This window comes from Vigna angularis, chromosome 1, assembly GCF_016808095.1.
Source record: "Vigna angularis cultivar LongXiaoDou No.4 chromosome 1, ASM1680809v1, whole genome shotgun sequence".
In the NCBI taxonomy this organism is placed as follows: Eukaryota; Viridiplantae; Streptophyta; class Magnoliopsida; order Fabales; family Fabaceae; genus Vigna; species Vigna angularis.
In genome coordinates this window covers 918219-938039 of record NC_068970.1, presented here as the reverse complement: position 1 = coordinate 938039, position 19821 = coordinate 918219, and the positions used below count along the sequence as shown (strand labels likewise).

Genomic DNA, 19821 nt, shown 5'->3' with positions numbered 1-19821 from the left:
ACGGCCGAGGATAGGTTGAGGCCGAACGGCCGAGACAATGCTGAGACCAAACGATCTTAAATATGTGGAGGCCGAATGGTCGAGATCATGTTGAGGCCGAACGGCCGAGGATAGGTTGAGGCCGAACGGCCGAGACAATGCTGAGACCGAACGATCTTAAATATGTGGAGGCCGAATGGTCGAGATCATGCTGAGGCCGAACGGCCGAGGATAGGTTGAGGCCGAACGGCCGAGACAATGCTGAGACCGAACGATCTTAAATATGTGGAGGTCGAATGGCCGAGATCATGCTGAGGCCGAACGACCGAGGATATATGTCGGGCGGCTATGAAGTACTGTTGATGGGGTCATCTGTGCTCATTTCTCGCGGTCACCTTTGGGTAACTGAAGTCACACGGCCCCACGGTGGGCGCCAAATGTTTCGACTGGATCGGTGGGGACCCTGTAAAAACACACAAACTTACTGTCGAAGACGGACGGGCGGGCACTGCTGAATCCCACGAACCGACGCAAGCTGCACTGGCGGGCGACACAAAGATGGACGGTCGCTGCTCCACGCTCCAAACCGGGCGGACGTCCTCCTATTCCAGACGCTCGCTATCTGCTCCAAGCCGGGCAGACGTCCTACTACTCCAGACGCTCGCTCTGTGTTCCAAGCTGGGCGGACGTCCTCCTACTCCAGACGCTCGCTCTCTGCTCCAAGTCGGGCGGATGTCCTCCTACTCCAGACGCTCGCCCTCTGCTCCAAGCCGGGGGGCCGGATACCTGCTAAAGGCACTCCGACGCTCAAGTCAGTAATATGACAGAGCGTTCTATAATGCATGCATGTGTTGCGTTCTAAGCAATCTGTCCAGAAATCATACCTGAGACCTTTATTTATACTGATTGTAATGGGCTTTTACCTTTTGGGGGCCTGGAAACGGCCCAATAATACCTTAATCTTCATTAAGGACTTTAATGTGCCATTTAGCTTTTAACAATGTTATCAATTGAGTGCAGATCGTTTGGGAAGGCGTTCAGTCTATGGATGATTGGACGCTCGGTCCTAATTGGTGGGCGGACGTCCAATCTTGGGTAGACGTCCGGCTCCCGAATGGGTGGGTGCTCGTTAGACACCTTGGGCGGACGTCCGTGGACGGATGTCCGGTTCCTGAGGACGCTCGGTCCAGATTCTTGGCGGACGTTCGGTTCTGGAATGTTTGGACGCTCGGTCCGGAATATTGGGCGGACGTGCAACCTTTGGCGGTCGTCCGGTTTTGAACGGGCGGCATTATATCAAACGTTCGCTCGGTCTATGCTGGGAGGGCCTGTCAGTACAATTAATTTTTCCATTTGCATATAATGACCGTATTTTTTTCATTAGATACAAGGTATTTTTCCTTCCAATTGCGCCTCATCCATGGACCTCCTTGGTTCCTCTTCTCGTTTTCTTTCATCCAATATCAACAAAAAAAATTCAAAACTGCATTTCAAAATCCATAAAATTTCAAAATCGAATTTCGAAATATGGAAAACTCAAAAACTGGATTATGAAATAAAGGAAAATTCAGAATTATATTTTAAAATCCAAAATTAAAAATTTGAGAAAATTCAGAATTGGATTTCAAAGCTGAAGAAAAATCAAAACTGAATTCCTTAACAAGAAAAATTCAGATTTCAAAATCCAAAAAATTCAAAAATTTGATTTCAAAATATAGAAAACTAAAACATCACATTTTGAAAATCGAGAAAATCGAGAATTAGATTTCTAAATCCCAATTTTAAAAATCTAAAACCAAATTTAAAATCTGGATTTTAAAAATTTAGAATTGGATTTTAAAATCCAAGAAAAACCAAAATTAGATTTTAAAATCTAGAAAAGTCTGGAATTTTGAAATCAAGAAAAACTCACGACTGAATTTCAAAATCTGAAAAAATCCAAAACTAAATTTCAAGATCCAAGAAAATTCTAGATCTTAAATTAAGGTTATTTGGATAATTTAGTTTGGACTATGGGGTGCAGAAAGAAAATATGGAAATGCACGAAGAAATAGCCTCCAAATTATACCCAAAAGAAATTCAAGAAATCTGAGATAAATTTAACTATATGTTATTTTTATTTGGTTTAATGTCTCGGTAGGTCCCTATTTTCGGCGTGAATTTCAAATAGGTCCCTTTTCTTTTCGGCGTCTCAATTGGGTCCCCATTTTTGTAAAATTGTAACAATTAAAGGCCTACCGTCAAATTGGACAAACGGCCGTTTAATTATTTATTACGTGGCATGGGCAGTGTTTTCAGCAATCTCAGGTGGCATTAAAAAAGAGTTTCAATTAAAAAGTATGAGGTTAAATCAGAGGGCACAGTGGGAAAATTTGATTATGATACTCATCTCACACTGACTTTCTATCAAACACCTTGTCTTCAACCTTCTCTTCAACCTCGTCATGTTTATCATCCCAAACCCCACATAACAAATCTCACCCCTTTCTATTTTTCAGCACAGATGTATCCACCCCTCATCACACAAACCTCGTCTTCTCTCTTCATTCTTTCCACTCTACACAATCTCAATTTTCCAAAACCATGGCACTTTCTTCTGCAACTGCTTCCTCCAGATTCATACTTTCCCCACCTGCATCATCTACAGTTTCTTCCATTCCCTCACCCAGTTCAATGCTGGACTGAGAAATAAAATTACCACAACTTTCTTCAGCCATCATTAACAAAATCGAGCCCAAGCCAAATCAGGATTTCGAACCTCTAAAGGAGTCACGCGTCAGTGACGGTGGTTGGGAACTGCAGCTGCACCGGCGCGAGCGGAATTGAACCACGGAGGCACTAGAGGCGGCCCGATTTGAAGCAGCGGTGGCGTGGCGACTGGATCCGAAGCAGCGCTGGTGGCGGTTGCTGGCGTTGGTCGCGTGTAGCACTGGCAAATCTGAGCCGCGTGCGGAGAAAGAAGAAGCGTCGCGACCGTCTTGATCCTGGTGACGAGCGGCGGCATGGGCAACGTCCTGGGTGGCCGGCGTCAGCCTCGCGCTCGAAGAATAGAAGACAGTGGCGCCGCGGTCGGTCGTGGTTCCGATGGCGCCTGAGGTCACCGTCGACGCCGAGACCGGTAGAGGTCGTCCCCTTTTTGCGGTGGCTGTGTGGGCAGAGGTAAGTATCTCTGGATTTCTCTCGATCAGAAGAGAAGATGGAGAGGGGAAGATGAGTTTTCCCACTGTGCCCTTTCCTAAGGCTGATGTTTTTAATACAAAACTCTTTTTTAATTCCACCTCTGATTCCTGAAAGCACTGGCCATGCCACGTAATAAACAATTAAACGGCCGTTTGTCTAATTTGACGGTAGGCCTTTAATTGTTACAATTTTACAAAAATGGGGACCCAATTGAGACGCCGAAAAGAAAAGGGACCTATTTGAGATTCACGCCGAAAATAGGGACCTACCGAGACATTAAACCTTTTTATTTATATAATCTGAGATAAATTTTATTTTTGATATAATATTTTTTACTAAAATTAAATAGTAAATTATATAAAATCATAATCAATTATTAAAATCGTAAACGTTATTTTTTGAATTAAAAATTTATTTTATTTATTCAAAATAAAAATAAAAGCTTTTTACTTAAATAAAATTGAATTAATGTAAATTTATAATAACAATCCAATTAGACAATCCAAATAACTCATACTCAACTTATCAGACAAATTAAATAGTTAAATATAAATTTAAAAATATTAAGTTCAAAATATACAAAATTAATCATGGTATATCCGAATCCTATCCAACCAGAGAGTAGTGAGTGCTGGGTGGTTATAGACCAAATCTCTTTATTTTTATTGGAAATTTTAATAGAGTTATTTTTAAGTATATAATATCTAAATAATAAATGAAAAATAGAAAATACAGTAAAAGGAATGGGTAAATGACACAAAAGCAAAAGAGAATCACGTTCATTTGGTTTAATAGTTATGTCAGTATTTTTGATTGGGAAGCAGATCACCAAAACACTTTATACTTTTTGTACATTCATGTCAACTTGCAAGGGACATAAGTTGAGAGATAAAAATAATAACAACGATTCAGAAAATGTTCCTCCTTCCTTTTCAGCCGTTACCGTAACTTCTGCTTTTCCTTTTTGTCACTCACAAGAAGATAAAGAGTCGGTGAGTGCGTCTATAACCATCTAATTTAGACGATCAATACATTTCCCAATTTTACTAAATCTTTTCCAACCGGGATTTTTACTAAATCTTTTATAAAAATAAGTAAAAGCATAAAAAAAATGTTATAAAGAATAAATATTGTAAGAGTGATGGTGTAAAGAATAAAGATTGGATTCATGGAAGCGATGAAAGTGTTTAACTAAAGTTAAAGAAAAAGTATGGTTTAAAAAGATAAAAAGAATAAGTAGAACTTTTGATGAGGAATGGAATGCGTGTTGATTGAACGGAGGGAAGATGAAAGACGGTGGTGGCGGTGACGGAGGTTGGATGGTATCCCATTCAATCTATTCTCTTTAATTTTTTTAATAATGTTTATTCATTTTCTAATAATATCAAGATTGGCGAAAATGATATTTTTATTTAATATTTTATATAAAAGAAAAGGAAATTGTTCCTTGCTTTTGGTTTGCCCCACGTGACGTCGTAGTGGAGGGTGATGTTGTTTCTCCTTTTCTTTTCTGTGACGCGTCTTAATATTTTATTATCTTTTTCGATTTGGGTCACTGAATAGATAAGATAAGACACCACGTCACGTCCAATAAAATCTCATCCCCGAATTTAGGGTTTACACTTTTCTTACAAACCAATTTCGTTCAGCTTATTTAGGTTTACTTTTCTAGACTGTGTTCCTCTTTCGAACACTTTGATGTTGCAGTGTCGGTGTTAGTCTAATGGATACTGCAGTGAATTTTTTTTTTCAGTTTTTTATAGTTTAATTTAATTTTGTTAGCTAGCAGTGTAATTTAGTTTAATTTCCTTTTTACTAAATTAATTATTTGCTCTTTATATTATTAAAATTTTGATGATGGGTATGGTGATTAAATAAAAAGAAAAAGAGGTTGACAGAAACTAGATGTTTCTTGGAAGCATGAAAGAAAGAAGGCAACAAGATTCTTTTTCTTGCATGTCGTTTTCACGAACATCTTGTATTGTTACATTACAATATTCTCGTTAATTTTACTACGAGCACTACCATAAATTTTCACCTCCACTTTAGTCCAACTCAAGTATGAAAAAATATATATATAATTTATTAAATTAAAAATGTATTATTTACAAACAAAAAAAGTGATAAATATATGTACTGCTATACTAATAAGTTTTAAGAAAATAAAAGAGTATAACTATATATATATATATATATATATATATATATATAATTGATTATCTATAATATTAAATTACATTCTATTACAGTATTTGTTCAAATTGAAGAATAAGTGTTGATGATTTTTAATTTGTCAAATGAAAATATTGAAGATGGTAACAATAAGATTTTTCTTATTTATTTATTATTCAATTTTAATATGAAAGAGTGTACTGTTTTTTGAACAAATTTATAAATAAAGTAACAATAAATATCTATGTCAAAATTCTTGGTAGTTAAAATTTGATTGATGGTAGTTTTGTATTTTATATTTGAGTTTGTTCGCATAACAAATTTTTTGTATGGAACAAGGGTGTGAGATATTAGAGGACTAAGATAAATAAGAGGGTTTCTTATGTAGTTTAGATGATCTTTGAATAGAGAATTCAAATTTATTAATATTACACACTCGTATTCTTGATGTATCATGAGACTTATTAGAATGATTTAACCATTTTAAATTATGGCACACAAATTTTTAAATAGGTACAATTTTTAAAATTTTAATGTTATGTTTTTCTTGTAAATTCTTTATACTTATTATACCGTATGGTCTAGACGATCATACAAGTGTCCCATAACAAAATTAGACGGACGATCTTAGAGAGCAACACGCGACTAAACATTAAACATAACAGAATCAACAAGCGATTACAAACAGGAAAGTGTTGCCGGTCTCAATCAATAATCAGAATTCCCTGCAAAAATTAAGATAATAAGTAATTAATAATATTAGACCCTAATTAAGATTTCATTAATTTTAAGCCCATGCCAAACACTATAAATAGGATCAAAAATAAGAAGTAGGTGTTGACATTTAATATACATTTAAGTGACTTTATCTCATACTCAAAATACTTATAAATTCTTCGAGGTTGAAATAATTTATGCAAATTAAACCTATAAGAACATAAAATTATAGAATGACAATATCAAGCTTTAAGAAAGGGAGTTATAAGGTTTGTTGTAGTGGTAAAAGTTAGAAAAGAAAGTGTGAAAGTTGGAGTCAAAACTTCTTCCATTGTCCCTTTAAAAAGTCTTCAAAATTTTAGTTGGAAAAATTAAACTTACAATCTCTCTTATCTTTCTTTCATTTGGATATTTTTGAAAGTAGTGATTTATAATATTCTCCTTTAATTATATATATATATATATATATATATATATATATATATATATATATATATATACTTATTTCTAATACTGCTATGATGCAGCTCTTGTATTGTTACTGCTTGCAAGTAACCGTCGTAGACAAAAATCGATGAAGAATGTTTTATTATTTATTTATTTATTTATATATTTTATTATCAACCTTTGAATATTGTAAAAAGAAATCATTTCCATAAATCCGTTTTAAAAAATAATTATTAACTACCTTTATACGATTTAACTCTGTATTCTACATTATCCATTGATTTCAATAGGTTAAAGAGTAAATCGAGATGGAAATTATATATGTACACAAGTATAAAATAAATAAAATTAATTAATTGCTATTTCATGCTTATACTAAGTCTTAATATTTTTTTCATCATTAATAAAATTTTATTACTAGCATATCAAATTTTATAATTTTACATAAACACATATTCAATTTTTTTTAGTAAAATGAATATCGTTTTTCCTGCATCTTAACAACTTCAATTTGAACTCTTTCTTTTCATCCTTTCATTGTCTTTTCACCCTCGTCCTATCCAAAGAAAGCCAAAAACATTTGTTTAAGACAACTTAATAAGATAAAATCTTCGATATTTATTTTGACCGTATTTTATCCAAATAAAAAATAGTTAGTAATTGAGAAATTCCCTTCCGTCTGAATGATGTATTGGTTGAGATCATACTTGACGTGGTGATGAAGGAGTTGATGATAATTTATTATTAGTGAGAGAGCACATGGGAAGAGAGTGTTTATGTTATGTTCAAAATAATTGAATTCCACCAATGGTAGTTTAGCTGACTTTCCTAGTTCCTTCCTTAACCTTGTTCAACCCAACCGAGTGATATTACATACGGATTTTTCCAACATGTGTTTTTTTAACTTCCTCGTAAATACCACTGTTTCGTACCCACCCTTTCTTTTAACTCCACTCATTATTTTTATATTATAAAATCATAACTCACCCACACCACAACTAGTTCATTCCTTTTTCTCTGCTTTCTCTCCTCTCTCTGTTAAACAACTCCGACTTCACCATCACACAGGTATGCTTTCCATCGACACTTCCTAGGTTTCAGCTACATCTGTTCATTCCTTCTGGACATTGCTTCATGCTTGTCTCATCTGATACATAATTTTTTCTTTCAATATTCTAAATTCACCCTTTTCTCCACACTCTCTACATAGTATTCCCGTTTGTCAACCATTCAATTTACTGGGCTTCCAGGAACTGCTTCCAGCTTTATTTTATCAACTAAAAAAAAATTCATTCTTTTTATTATTAAGTATCTTGAGGTGAACTTCAAGCTTTTCACTTTCTGAACATGTCGACGATTTGCGAGTTTGGCAGTCGAAGGGAATGAATTTCTTGGCATGTATGATTGAATCTTACTTTTCTTTCTTCCGTTGTTGTTGGAAAAATGTTTTCTACAATTTATGGGTGTGTTTCGTCAATTCAAAAATACGCGTCACTGCTAGCGTATCTGATCAAAAGTTCTTTTCCTCGGAAACACGTCACCAGTAATATAGATTTTTCTTTTTTCTTTTTCTTTTTTCTGAGCTTTTTGGTTACCTTATTAACATAAGGAAATTCTCTTCGGTGTTCTATTATTTAATGATGTCTCGGTTGGGAAACTTAATTGGTTACTAGTGTATGATAACTTAAAGCGTATTTGAAATAATGAATAAATGTTGGGTGGTTTGTTTGGGATCCTTAACTGATAATTCAGATTCTGAAAATTAATCCAACCTCCTCTTACCTTTGAAGAAATCCTACTTCCACAAGAGTGAGTTTGCATCTCACGACTCCTGGAGAAGCTGTATAGCTCTCAGGAAGCTTGAATTTACTTTTCTTCAGCTCCACCTTACTTTTAGATCTTGATCTGTTAAATTGTTTCAATATATTTTTGTTTGGTTTATTCACCGTGAGGTGTTCCTGATAATTTTATCTTACCATGCAGACTGTGGTTCCTCAAAACATCTGTGAATTCACGATTATTGCATCTAGCAACTCGTATTAAACTGGCGGCTGTGAGTAATCTGCGAAATTTTACTGCTAAGCTCTGTGTCTCTGAATGAGCATCGAGTTACCCAGTGTGGTTGGGAGGAACCTTTGCAATCACAGAGATTGAGTACTTGTTATTGTCGTTAGTTTTTCTTGGCGTAGTTTCAAGTTCTTTCTAGATGCAAACGTCTCAGAAACACGCAAGTTCGGCTGGTGTACACTTCTATCGCCACCAGCCTGTGCAAGGCATCTACCACGTTTTGCAGAGCGATCTATGCCATGATGCCCGTCATAGCAGCAGCCAGGAAACAAGCTTTTCTTTTGAAAGCTGCAAGGAGCAATACTTCACTCTGGAATCATGCCCTGCACCAACTACCGGTTTCACGGAGTGTGATGATTCTCCTTCCTATGCCAGTGTATCATCTAAAAGGAGTCCATTTTCTCCACAAGGTTCTCATTCGTGCTATTCGGATCACCACCAATCCTCTGACAACACCTATGGATCGCCAATAAGCGGTTTGTCTAGCGTTGACGATGGGCATGAACTGAAGCACAAACTCAGAGAACTGGAGATTTCATTGTTGGGGCCTGACGAATCGGACATCGAAGACAGTTTTGGCTGCTGCGTCAAGGGCAGCAGACTCGACGGAGCATCTCAGCTGGCTAAGCATAACTGGGAGCAGATTGCTGAAAATATTTCACGATTTGACCTGAAAGGAGTCCTCAGGGTATGTGCGCAGGCCGTGTCCGATGAAGATGTTCCAACAGCAAGAGGGTGGATGGATAATGTATTGGGGAAAATGGTATCAGTCTCTGGAGATCCGATTCAGAGGTTGGGTGCTTACTTGTTGGAGGGGCTTAGAGCAAGGTTGGAATCATCAGGGCATCTCATCTACAAATCCTTGAAGTGTGAACAACCAACAAGCAAAGAACTACTGAGTTACATGCACATCCTGTACCAGATTTGTCCATACTGGAAGTTTGCATACATATCTGCAAATGCTGTCATTACAGAAGCTATGGCTAACGAGTCCAGGATTCATATAATGGATTTCCAAATAGCACAGGGCACACAGTGGTATTTACTTATCCAGGCTCTTGCACATAGGCCTGGGGGACCCCCTTCCCTTCGCGTGACCGGTGTTGATGATTCGCATTCGATTCAAGCTCGAGGTGGAGGACTTGAGATTGTAGGAGAAAGGTTGTCAGAATTTGCGAGGTCTTGTGGAGTTCCGTTTGAATTTCACACTGCTGCAATGTCTGGCTGTGAGGTTGTGCGAGGAAGTATTGAAATTAGACCCGGGGAAGCTCTGGCAGTAAATTTTCCTTTTGTTTTGCACCACATGGCAGATGAGAGCGTGAGCACTGAGAATCACAGAGATAGATTGTTGAGGTTGGTTAAGAGCTTATCTCCCAAGGTTGTCACCCTTGTGGAGCAAGAATCCAACACCAATACATCTCCTTTCTTTTACAGGTTTCTTGAGACCTTGGATTACTATACTGCCATGTTTGAATCCATTGATGTGGCTTGCCCCAGAGATGATCAGAAGCGCGTGAGCGCAGAGCAGCACTGTGTGGCACGAGACATTGTCAACATGATAGCTTGTGAGGGGGCTGAGAGAGTTGAAAGGCATGAACTTTTGGGAAAGTGGAGGTCAAGACTTTCCATGGCTGGATTTAAACAGTGCCAATTGAGCTCTTCTGTCATCGTTGCTACCCAAAATCTCCTAAACGACTTCAGTCAAAATTATAGGCTTGAACATAAAGACGATGCCCTTTATCTTGGTTGGATGAACAGACACATGGCTACCTCTTCTGCTTGGAGGTGAAACTGAGTGATTACTATCTCGTCCTCCTTTTTGACCTTTAACTGAGTGTAATTTATCATATAGTTTCTCCTCAGGAAATGTGATTCACCTCTTTTCCATATACTGCATTCTGCAGAATCTCAAAGCACGTTGTAAATGCCAATACTGAAATGAAAGAAAGAACCAAAAATAAACTATGACTTTAGTGCAGTTTTCCTTGCCTCTTCCGCGGGTTTTAGTGTTATTGTCCAATATGAACTACAAACTTCAATCTTGTTTATTCCTTTAATTCCTTGTAATAAGTGCCGCTCAATCTTGTTTACTCCTTTAATTTTTAGATTAAAATCTTCTCATCCAATTACTTTAATGATAAATTACTTTCTTAAAACTTGTTACTCAAACAACATACCTTTATTTAATTACTTGATTTAAAGTCACATTATTTCCTAGATGTTATCTTCTTTTAAATTGAAATTTTGTCACAATTTTATATTTAAAAAACATCTAAAATAGTTAAAAGAAATATTTAAATTATTTTAAATTTCAATATTTAAACCATATAAATCATGTAAGATGTAATAAGATGTAACGAAGGATAATATAAAGAAGAGCTAGAATCACCAAAGTGTCCCTAAAACATCTTGATATTATGTGCCACCACTCTAATTCTATAATTTTAAGCACCGTGATATGTTAACAACTTTTTCTAACAACTTTTTGACAACAGATTACGTGTTACTATTTTATTGGTCCGTATATTTAAAATATTTGAAATGGACCAATCACAAGCTATCATTATAAAAAGTTGTAAAAAAAGATTGTTAAAAAAAACATTTTCCTAATTCTAATTCTAAAATGTGTCAAGAAAAAATAGAATTGGAACAGGACAATCATATGTTAACAAATTTTTTAATAATTTTTTGGCAATATGTTACTATTTTCCTACACATTATTCGAGCATGGAAAGGAGACAATTGAAAACAGAATTTGTGGATTTGTCACTAATTTAGTAAATGATGTTTGACCTTTATTTTGGACAAGTGAGGACAATCCATGTTGGTGGTGTAAATGGGCATGATTCTTGCATTTAGAATTAACATTTTTTTCACCTTAGAAGGTTTATGAAGAAGTGACCATGGCAGTGATCTAAAAATAAATTGACCATGTAAATGTTCACTGAGAAGATATAATATTAATAAAATTTTAATATAATTATATAAGTAATTAACACAATTCTTTATTAAAAAATTTAAAATAATAAATTAATGAATTTTTACTTTTATATTTTGTTTTATTTTTTATTTTTATTTAACGTGATATTTGGATATCATGCTTCTATCTCTCTACATAAAAATCATGAGATATAAATAACATTGACTCATGTAATATTTAATGTTGTTATTTTATTTTATTTGTTTGGCTTACATCCATTTAACATTCAAATGGAGCTTGACTGATTCTTTAATTAATATTTTTATCTTTTTATTTTCTCTACTTAGCATTAATCGATGCAAGTTTTTTATTTTTAATTTAAAAATCAACTTCTTAATATTAGTCAAGACGACTAATTAGAATTTTTATTTTTTAAAATTTTACAATATTTTCTATTTTTAATTCAAATATTAACTTGACTTAACTTTTTATTATTTAAACTTTATTAAATACCAGCACAGGCTTGATCCATACTATTTTTTTTATTTTAATACAAAAATTAACGTTTTATTGTACGATCAGTCCATTTTAATTGAAATTTTATTTTTTAAAATTTATTAAATGTTAGAGTGGACCTCACCCAATTTTTCTTTTTACTTTTAATTCAAAAATTAACTTCTTAAGATCGACCTGTACCACTTTGGTTGAACTTTTTAATTTTTAAAGTTGATTAAATTCTAGCATCTATAACTTTTTAACTATCATTTTGTTTTGTATCTTTTTTTTTTTTTTTTTTCACCAAACCCATTAACTTCGATTATATGTATGATGCTATTTTATATAGTAGCTAATTGTTTGATTTTTGTAATGTATTACATATTCAACTAAAAATAATTCAAAAGTATAATACCTTACAACTTTTATATTTTGTTAATGTTTTTTCTATACAAAATCTCACTAATATTCCCATAGTTGATCTCTTCCTTGGAAATAATTTAACAATTTTAATTTTATTATTTATATAGTTTGAGAGTCTCCACTAAATTTCACCACATTTTTTTTTATTAAAAAACCTTTTAAAATCTTAATCTAATACACCCTCTATACAATACAGGTGTAGAGAGATTAACAATATTATTTTACGTCAATATTCTGTACTTTATATAACCATCCAATAACTATGAATATTACTACTTTATTTTAATTTTAATTTATTTATTTATATAATTTGAATATAATATTTTATTATTAAAAAAGCGAATGTGAAAAGATAATTTCCACTATTTCATTATGTATGTCAATCCTACTTAAGAAAAACAAAAAATATATACATTAAGATATTATTATTATTATTATTATATTTCAATCTTTCACATGTAAGAATTCAAATCCTGTTTTAATTCTTTTTTGTAAGTTATAAATATATTCCATGTTAGAAAATTAACAAAAATATAATATTAAAATCATTTTCCAAAAGCTATCACCCAAATATTAATAATTTCTTCTAAATTTGATCACTTCATTTGCTTTTATTTAATTTTGATTTGTTTCACCGATAATATTTACTTGTCATGTTCCGAACTTTACATATTAGTTGATTACATTGACCATATATCAAAGTCAAATTCTAACATTTATCATAAACATTAATGTAAAAATATTTTTTCGCCCTACATTCATTAAAGCAAATATTATTCTTGCTTAAAATGGAAAACAATTACAAAAGCATTTATTGCAAAATATATTTTGCCAGAAATGTTCCTTACCTGCATGACGTTATTTATTTATATTTTTTATACCTACAACACTAAATTTCATTTTATATGCTCTCTTTCATACATTTCAGTGGCTCTTCCGTTATTGAATCTGCAGTGACAGGTAAAATGTCTTCTTCCCCAATCTCTCAACCTTCATTACAACCATTAAACAAATGAAATTGTATTTTATTATCCCTTCAATTGATCCTGCAGTTGGCATCATGAGATTTTCTTAATCTGTAATTAGTGTTAGTCTAATTTTCTTAAAAAATGTGAAGAAAATAAAAATTATTACAAGCTCAATTTTGATTGCGATTCACTCTCCCAGATTCCTCGGGATTCTCCGGAAATAACGTTCCTTACATTTTGATCTCTTATAAAACGTAATATTTTTCTGTCATGAGTGATAATAAGATCTGAATTGGTTGATTAATACTTTAATGTGCAGAATGGAGAGAGAGGAAGAGAGGGAACGGCGTCGTTTGCGTGACCGACAGAGAAGGCAATCAATGACTAAAGAGCAGAGGGAACGACACCTTGCACGGCGGCGCAGAAACTATCAGCTTCGGCGGCAGAGAGCTGCAAATACTCCATTACCGCCTCTTCCTCAATCAACATCTTCTCAACCCTCCGTCACCACTGCCGGTCACCTTCGCTCTCTTCCTCCTTCCATCCCCTCACAGAACACGTTACAAATTATTCAAGGTAATTTTTACTTTTCTGAATTAAGAAAATTACACAATTATTTATATTAGGTAATTAAAAATAGTTTAAAGTAACGATGAAAATTAAATTAATAGATATTCAATATTTTAGAAATTTATCGTTAAATAGATGTCTTGTCTAATTATAAAAATACAGATACGATGATGAATAATGGAGCGTCAATTCAGATGGAAGGTTTTCCCAAGCGATTAAGTGTCGTGAAACGGCTTGCAAGAAACTTTGGAAATACAAAGAGTGTTATGACACTGGACAGTTATCATGTCGCACCACATTTTATATCAGGTTCAAGCAATACACAAAACAACCTTTTTATTTGTCTTTTAGTTCTTTATGTTTTTTTGGATAAAAGCATAAGTGTTTTTTGTAAGTGATTCTTGATACCTTCCTTTATTTCAGGTAACAGTGGCACGACAAACATCTTACGTTTGAATAGTGTGAAACGCCTTGCTCGATCATTGAGTTTTCCTGTGGAGAAACAGCCATCCAGAAATATCGACACTGTAACTAATAGTTAGTTTCTTGTTAGAATGAATGTAACTTTCTGTTTTCTTTTAATGTATAATGCTATTCAATTTAGACAGTGTAGAACAAAATAGGACACGGGATTATGTAGTGAATCACTCGTGCCCTTGTAATTGTACAATCAGTAGCAGGCAAATATTACATTAATTCTATTTACTATTTTCATGGCAATTTTTTATATTCGCCAAAAAAATCATTTTTATTAGACATTCTTTGTTGGAATTTGTTGGAAGAGTTACTCTTCCAAATTGAAAACAGGAAATGTACATCATTAACCATGTTACAAAATGTTATTTGGTTTATTTGGTTTAGTTATCATGTTTACTTATAACTAATTTATGTCGTTTTATGTTTTTTAATTTTGTTTGAATTATGTTAAAACCTTATATTTGTAATACATTTAATTTAATTTCACTCAAACATTTACAAACACACCTTTTATATATTTCCCACGTAATTAAACAGTTAAAATACATTAATTTAATTATTACATCAAATAATAATCACAACAGTGGATCAGCTGCGGCAACAAGATTAGATTAGGAATGGCAGCAGAACAATAGTCACGTAAACATTAGGAGCAATGGAAACCTGAGGAGCAGCAGTAACTAATTAACATTAACAAACTCTAATTAATATTCAACAATAAATAATAGTATATACGATAAAACATAAATTTAAAAATATGAAGAATGTTAAATTTTGAATTCTTCCTTTACGTAAATTTTAAAATTTTCTAATAATTTTAAACTATTCAATTACTATAACTTCCATAATTTTATTTCTTTTTAAAGTTCTATTAAATAACATATTTTATCATTTGAATGAATAATTTTCTCCAATTAGTATTTTTTAACTTTTTTTTAACATTGGGAATCCAATTATAAGTTTAACTCTCACATCAAATACAAATGAAAAAGTTGAATATCCATAAATATATTGTCCTAAAGATTTTTATTGGAGATGGTTGAGCTCGTGTCTCAATGATATTGTATCTCTATAGTGATTTCTTTCGAAAATGATATCAAAATGATAATCTTGGTGAGTAACTCAAACATGTTCATGGATCAAAAATATGGGTGACAAAATGGGTTGTGCCTTGTGGGCCAGCTCGCCAAAGCAGGGTGTGCAAGGTTCGAATTTTTAACCCCCAACGCGTTTTTATTTGATCTATCTAGCTCACCAAATTGACGGGTCAAAGGTGAGTCAACTTGCCCCGACTCGTTGGCATTTTTTATAATTAAAATTAAATTAAATATAATTTAAAAAATAAAATTTTTTATATTATATTTTTTGAAGAAGTAAATATGCAAAAAAGAATATTGTAATTTAAATCATTAATACTTATAAATTAAATTTCAATTATTAGTTATGATATAGTAATTTAACATAAAAATATAATAATTATTTTAATTTATTCAATTAAAACATTAATTAATCAATTTATATAAACGAATTTAAAAAATAAAATTTAAAAAATTAAAAGAAAAGAAAAAGTACATAAAAAATTGATAGATCAATATATCAACCCATGTTGTAGTGGGACATGTTACCATTTCTAGCTAGCCCATTTTTGGTGGGCCAAGGACCGATGACAGGTTGTAGTGGGACATGTTACAATTTCTAGCTAACCCATTTTTAGTAGGCCAAGGACAAATTAGGTTGACCCGTTTTTTCATCTCTAACCAAAAGTCTTTATGATGAAAGGTCCGACAAATATGTTCAGTGAATATGAATAACAACACAAATAAGGAAAATTTGTGGTTAGCTTGAGGGAGAAGTGTTAATGTGATTTTTGATAATTCAAAGTATCAGTATAAATCCTACGTTTAGTAAAAATGAAAAAGATTGTTAGTCTTGATGACTAACTTAAACGAGTCTATGTATCAAAAGCCCTTATGACAGAAGGTAAAACAAATATGTTCCGTTAAAATGAATGACGACACAATTAAGAAAAACTTGTGGTTAGTTGAGGGAAACATGCCAATATGATTTTTGAAAATCTGAATGTAAATATAAGTCTCATATTAAATTAAAATGAAAAAGTTAAACATTATATAAAAATGAAGACCTTTAAACTTATTTTATTGAAAATTTGGGTTTGTCAATTGAGATATGAATGATATTTTCTCCAAATACCTATTAATATCATAAAAAAATTATTCTTTTTCACAAGATTATAATCAATTTATACATAAATTAAAAAATATAAAGCAACTCTTTTGATTATTTTTTTTTTTGCAAACATAGCTATTTAGCGATCTATAGTATTTTGAGAATAATATAGGTCGTAAATAGGAAATGGATTACTTGAATTTAATGTTTAAAATATAAAATGTTGTAAAATAGATTTTACAACGGCATTTTATTCTAAAACTCGAAAGCAGGCGTGTATAGCGAGATATGAAAAGAGAAAGAGCCATCGATTCTGTTGCAATGGGTAGGGATGAGCTAAAATCAAGGAAGGAATGGTGGCAATTGAAGAGTGAAAGTGGAGCAGAGAGACAAGACGACATTGTTGTATCCGAAACTTACTTTTCAGCCCTCACAATTAAGTATCCAACCAAACATCCTCAACCGACAAAACACAGAGGATCTCAACAGTGCGCGTTTGGTTTCTCATTCAATCTGAGAGATCGCGTCAAAACAGAAGAAGACGTGGCTTTCAGATCAGAAGATCTTCTGATTAATTTACGCATCTCCTTTCATCTCTTCCAATGATCACCATGCCGTTAGTTTCATTGTTATACAATATGGAACTGCATTGCAGGAAACGTCATTAATTCTCATCGCGGATACACAATGCACACTGCCTAAGAAATTCAGCAAGGTAAAATTTTAAAGGTTAAATTATATGATTCTTCATTTTTTTTTCAATTTAATTTTTATTTAGAAAAAAGAAATTGATGTAATCAGGTTATTTTTATTAATACTATACTAACTATCATCTTAAACATATATAATGTTAGCATCTGGTTTGTTAAATCATTCACGAATGTTTAATCTTATAAACCAAATGTATACTTTCAGGATAAGAACGAGAGTTGTATACTTTGAGTACAAGTACGAAAATTATGTTAAAAATTTCACGTTAACTAGATATAACAAAGTTACAATGTATAACTATAAACTTTAATTTTTAAACTAATTTTATAAAATTGAGTTAAACTTAAAATTATTTTTATATAAAAAACATTTAAAAATAAAAATATATTTAAAATTTTCTTAACCTAAACTATTAATTGATATAAAATTATTCAGACAATTATTTACCACTTTTTCAAATTATAGTTTATATTTAAAATAATGTATACTTTTTGAGTCCATCCATATTAAAACAACAATAAATCATTATTTTGCATATGCTGTGCATTTCTTTATTAGTTTTATTGATGATAAAACAGTTAACGAACTTACTATACTTTATAACCTAAATTCATATCTAACTTCTTAAAGTATTTTTATATTTACTTTTCTTTTGCTTAAGTATATCTTGTGAAGGTTAATATAAAGAAAGTCAGACGTAATTTATTTGCCTTTTTTTAGTTTGAAATTTTAAGTAATTTTTGTTCATCAATTTCATAATCCTTATAAGTATATATGAGTTCAAAAACATTAAAGACAGTCTTGGTAGTATTTCATCCATCTATTTCATAATAAGAATTCATTTTCATTATTATCTCCTTATTCCATGGATATATATCATATTTATTTCATCTCTCATCTTATCAGAAAACAAGCATCACCCCTTTGTTACAAAAATAAAAATCATAGTAAAAAACTGTTGTTATTAAGTATTCAATGTAAATATTATCTTTTTCAAGATCAAATTTTAAAAAATAAATTATAATTTATTTAAATATCTAATTAAATAAAGGTCACATAATTATATATAAAAATAAAAATGTTAAATATGTGTGTTAGAAATAAGTTACGAAATTAAAAATTAAATAAACTTAATATAAATTTTTTGGATTAGATAACGTGATTTATTCTTAAAACACGAAGGAGGATGGAACATGAATATATATATATATATATATATATATATATATATATATATATATATATATATATATATATATATATATATATATATATATATATATATATATATATCATATCTCCATGAAAACAAGTTCATTTATAATGTCTAACTGATATGCTATACTATTATATATTGTCTACAACTCTGACATGTTACAATTACAAATAAAATTTAATTTAATAAGAAATCGTTATCGATATTAAAATCATAATTATAAGAAAAACAATTGAATTACATCTACCAATTTATAATTAATTAATTAACATAGAAAAATAACATAAACCAACAAGTTTAACAGTTTGAGCATACTACTAAAATTATATAATACTTGTTGCTTAAGTAGTACTTCTAACAAGACTTGGCATAGGAAGAATATGATGATTTTATTGAAGACAGATGCTAAACTTATATACATACATTCCTAGAAAACTATTTAAAAAACAACAATACGAATAATGATTTAAAATGATTTCTATAATCATACTAACTTAATTCTCTTCATTGGCTGTGATTTGTTGGACAAATCCGCGTCTATTTCTGGTAGCACATCTTCATAATTATTTCTGATATTAGTATAGAATATATTTTATAATTATATCTGATATCAGTATTAAATTACAGGATTACGGATCACCTCATCAACTTCTCTACAATATATTTAATTATATTTTGTTTAAATATGTTTTGAAATTAAAGATTTTGAATGTTTTGATAGGTAAATAATTAATACACTGGTAATAACGTGTTCAATAACATATTAAATTACATTTATAGATTAAGATAGTAGAATGTACAACAAAAAATCATTTAGGAGGAAAGCATACAAATAGTACACATACGAGGGAACACAAAAAATCTTACTTTATATTATAAATATACATTGTTGACAAATTTCAAAATAGAGAAGAATAATTTGATTTTCTGACTTTTGAGTTATCTTTTCTCAGTGACTTTTTTAATCATAAGAATATTTTCAGTGAAGAAATCGTCAGAAATTGATCAAGGCTACATAAAGAAGAACATAAATTAAATGCAAATCTTATTTTGAATAAGATGGTACAGTTTCATTAAAAAAAATGGCATAAAAGCTTCTGAACATCTCGTCATTTTCATTTTATGAAGTAAACAATCTTTACAAACAATGAATGAAACTCATTCCTTATTTTTCATACTAAAATAGGTCAAAATACTTAATTAATACACTTATTTTCTTTCTGGCCTCGTAAGTTTACTTTGCATTATTTATTTTCTGCGACATTATATAATATTTCTTCATATCCCAGGTG

The 19821-nt window shown here is 31.7% G+C and overlaps 2 protein-coding genes across 4 annotated transcripts; both read left to right on the top strand.

Annotated features, from left to right (window-relative positions):
* Window positions 1–7427: 7427 nt before the first annotated feature.
* On the top strand, window positions 7428–10551 carry LOC108323701 (scarecrow-like protein 13). Of its 2 annotated transcripts, none has more exons than XM_017556234.2 (2): window positions 7428–7563; window positions 8479–10551. In XM_017556234.2, exon 2 carries the CDS (start codon window positions 8702–8704, stop codon window positions 10349–10351), a length of 1650 nt encoding a protein of 549 aa, XP_017411723.1. In that variant the 5' UTR covers window positions 7428–7563; window positions 8479–8701; the 3' UTR covers window positions 10352–10551. The 2 variants fall into 2 exon arrangements, with proteins under 2 accessions (XP_017411723.1, XP_017411731.1); XM_017556242.2 differs by lacking the exon at window positions 7428–7563 and adding an exon at window positions 7915–8304.
* A 2746-nt stretch (window positions 10552–13297) lies between these two features.
* On the top strand, window positions 13298–14650 carry LOC108330184 (uncharacterized). Of its 2 annotated transcripts, XM_052871687.1 has the most exons (4): window positions 13298–13360; window positions 13688–13944; window positions 14101–14247; window positions 14362–14650. In XM_052871687.1, the coding sequence occupies exons 2-4, from the start codon at window positions 13689–13691 to the stop codon at window positions 14478–14480; spliced, it is 522 nt and encodes a 173-aa protein (XP_052727647.1). In that variant the 5' UTR covers window positions 13298–13360; window position 13688; the 3' UTR covers window positions 14481–14650. The 2 variants fall into 2 exon arrangements, with proteins under 2 accessions (XP_052727647.1, XP_017420181.2); XM_017564692.2 differs by lacking the exon at window positions 13298–13360 and having other exon boundaries at window positions 13466–13944.
* Window positions 14651–19821: the final 5171 nt, after the last annotated feature.

Bases quoted from the DNA above. Each gene is read 5' to 3' on its own strand.
- LOC108323701 (XM_017556234.2), top strand. From the start codon at position 8,702: ATGCAAACGTCTCAGAAACACGCAAGTTCGGCTGGTGTACACTTCTAT.
- LOC108330184 (XM_017564692.2), top strand. From the start codon at position 13,680: ATGTGCAGAATGGAGAGAGAGGAAGAGAGGGAACGGCGTCGTTTGCGT. The intron at 13,945-14,100 runs GTAATTTTTACT...ATAAAAATACAG, and splicing joins CACGTTACAAATTATTCAAG to ATACGATGATGAATAATGGA. The intron at 14,248-14,361 runs GTTCAAGCAATA...CCTTTATTTCAG, and splicing joins CGCACCACATTTTATATCAG to GTAACAGTGGCACGACAAAC.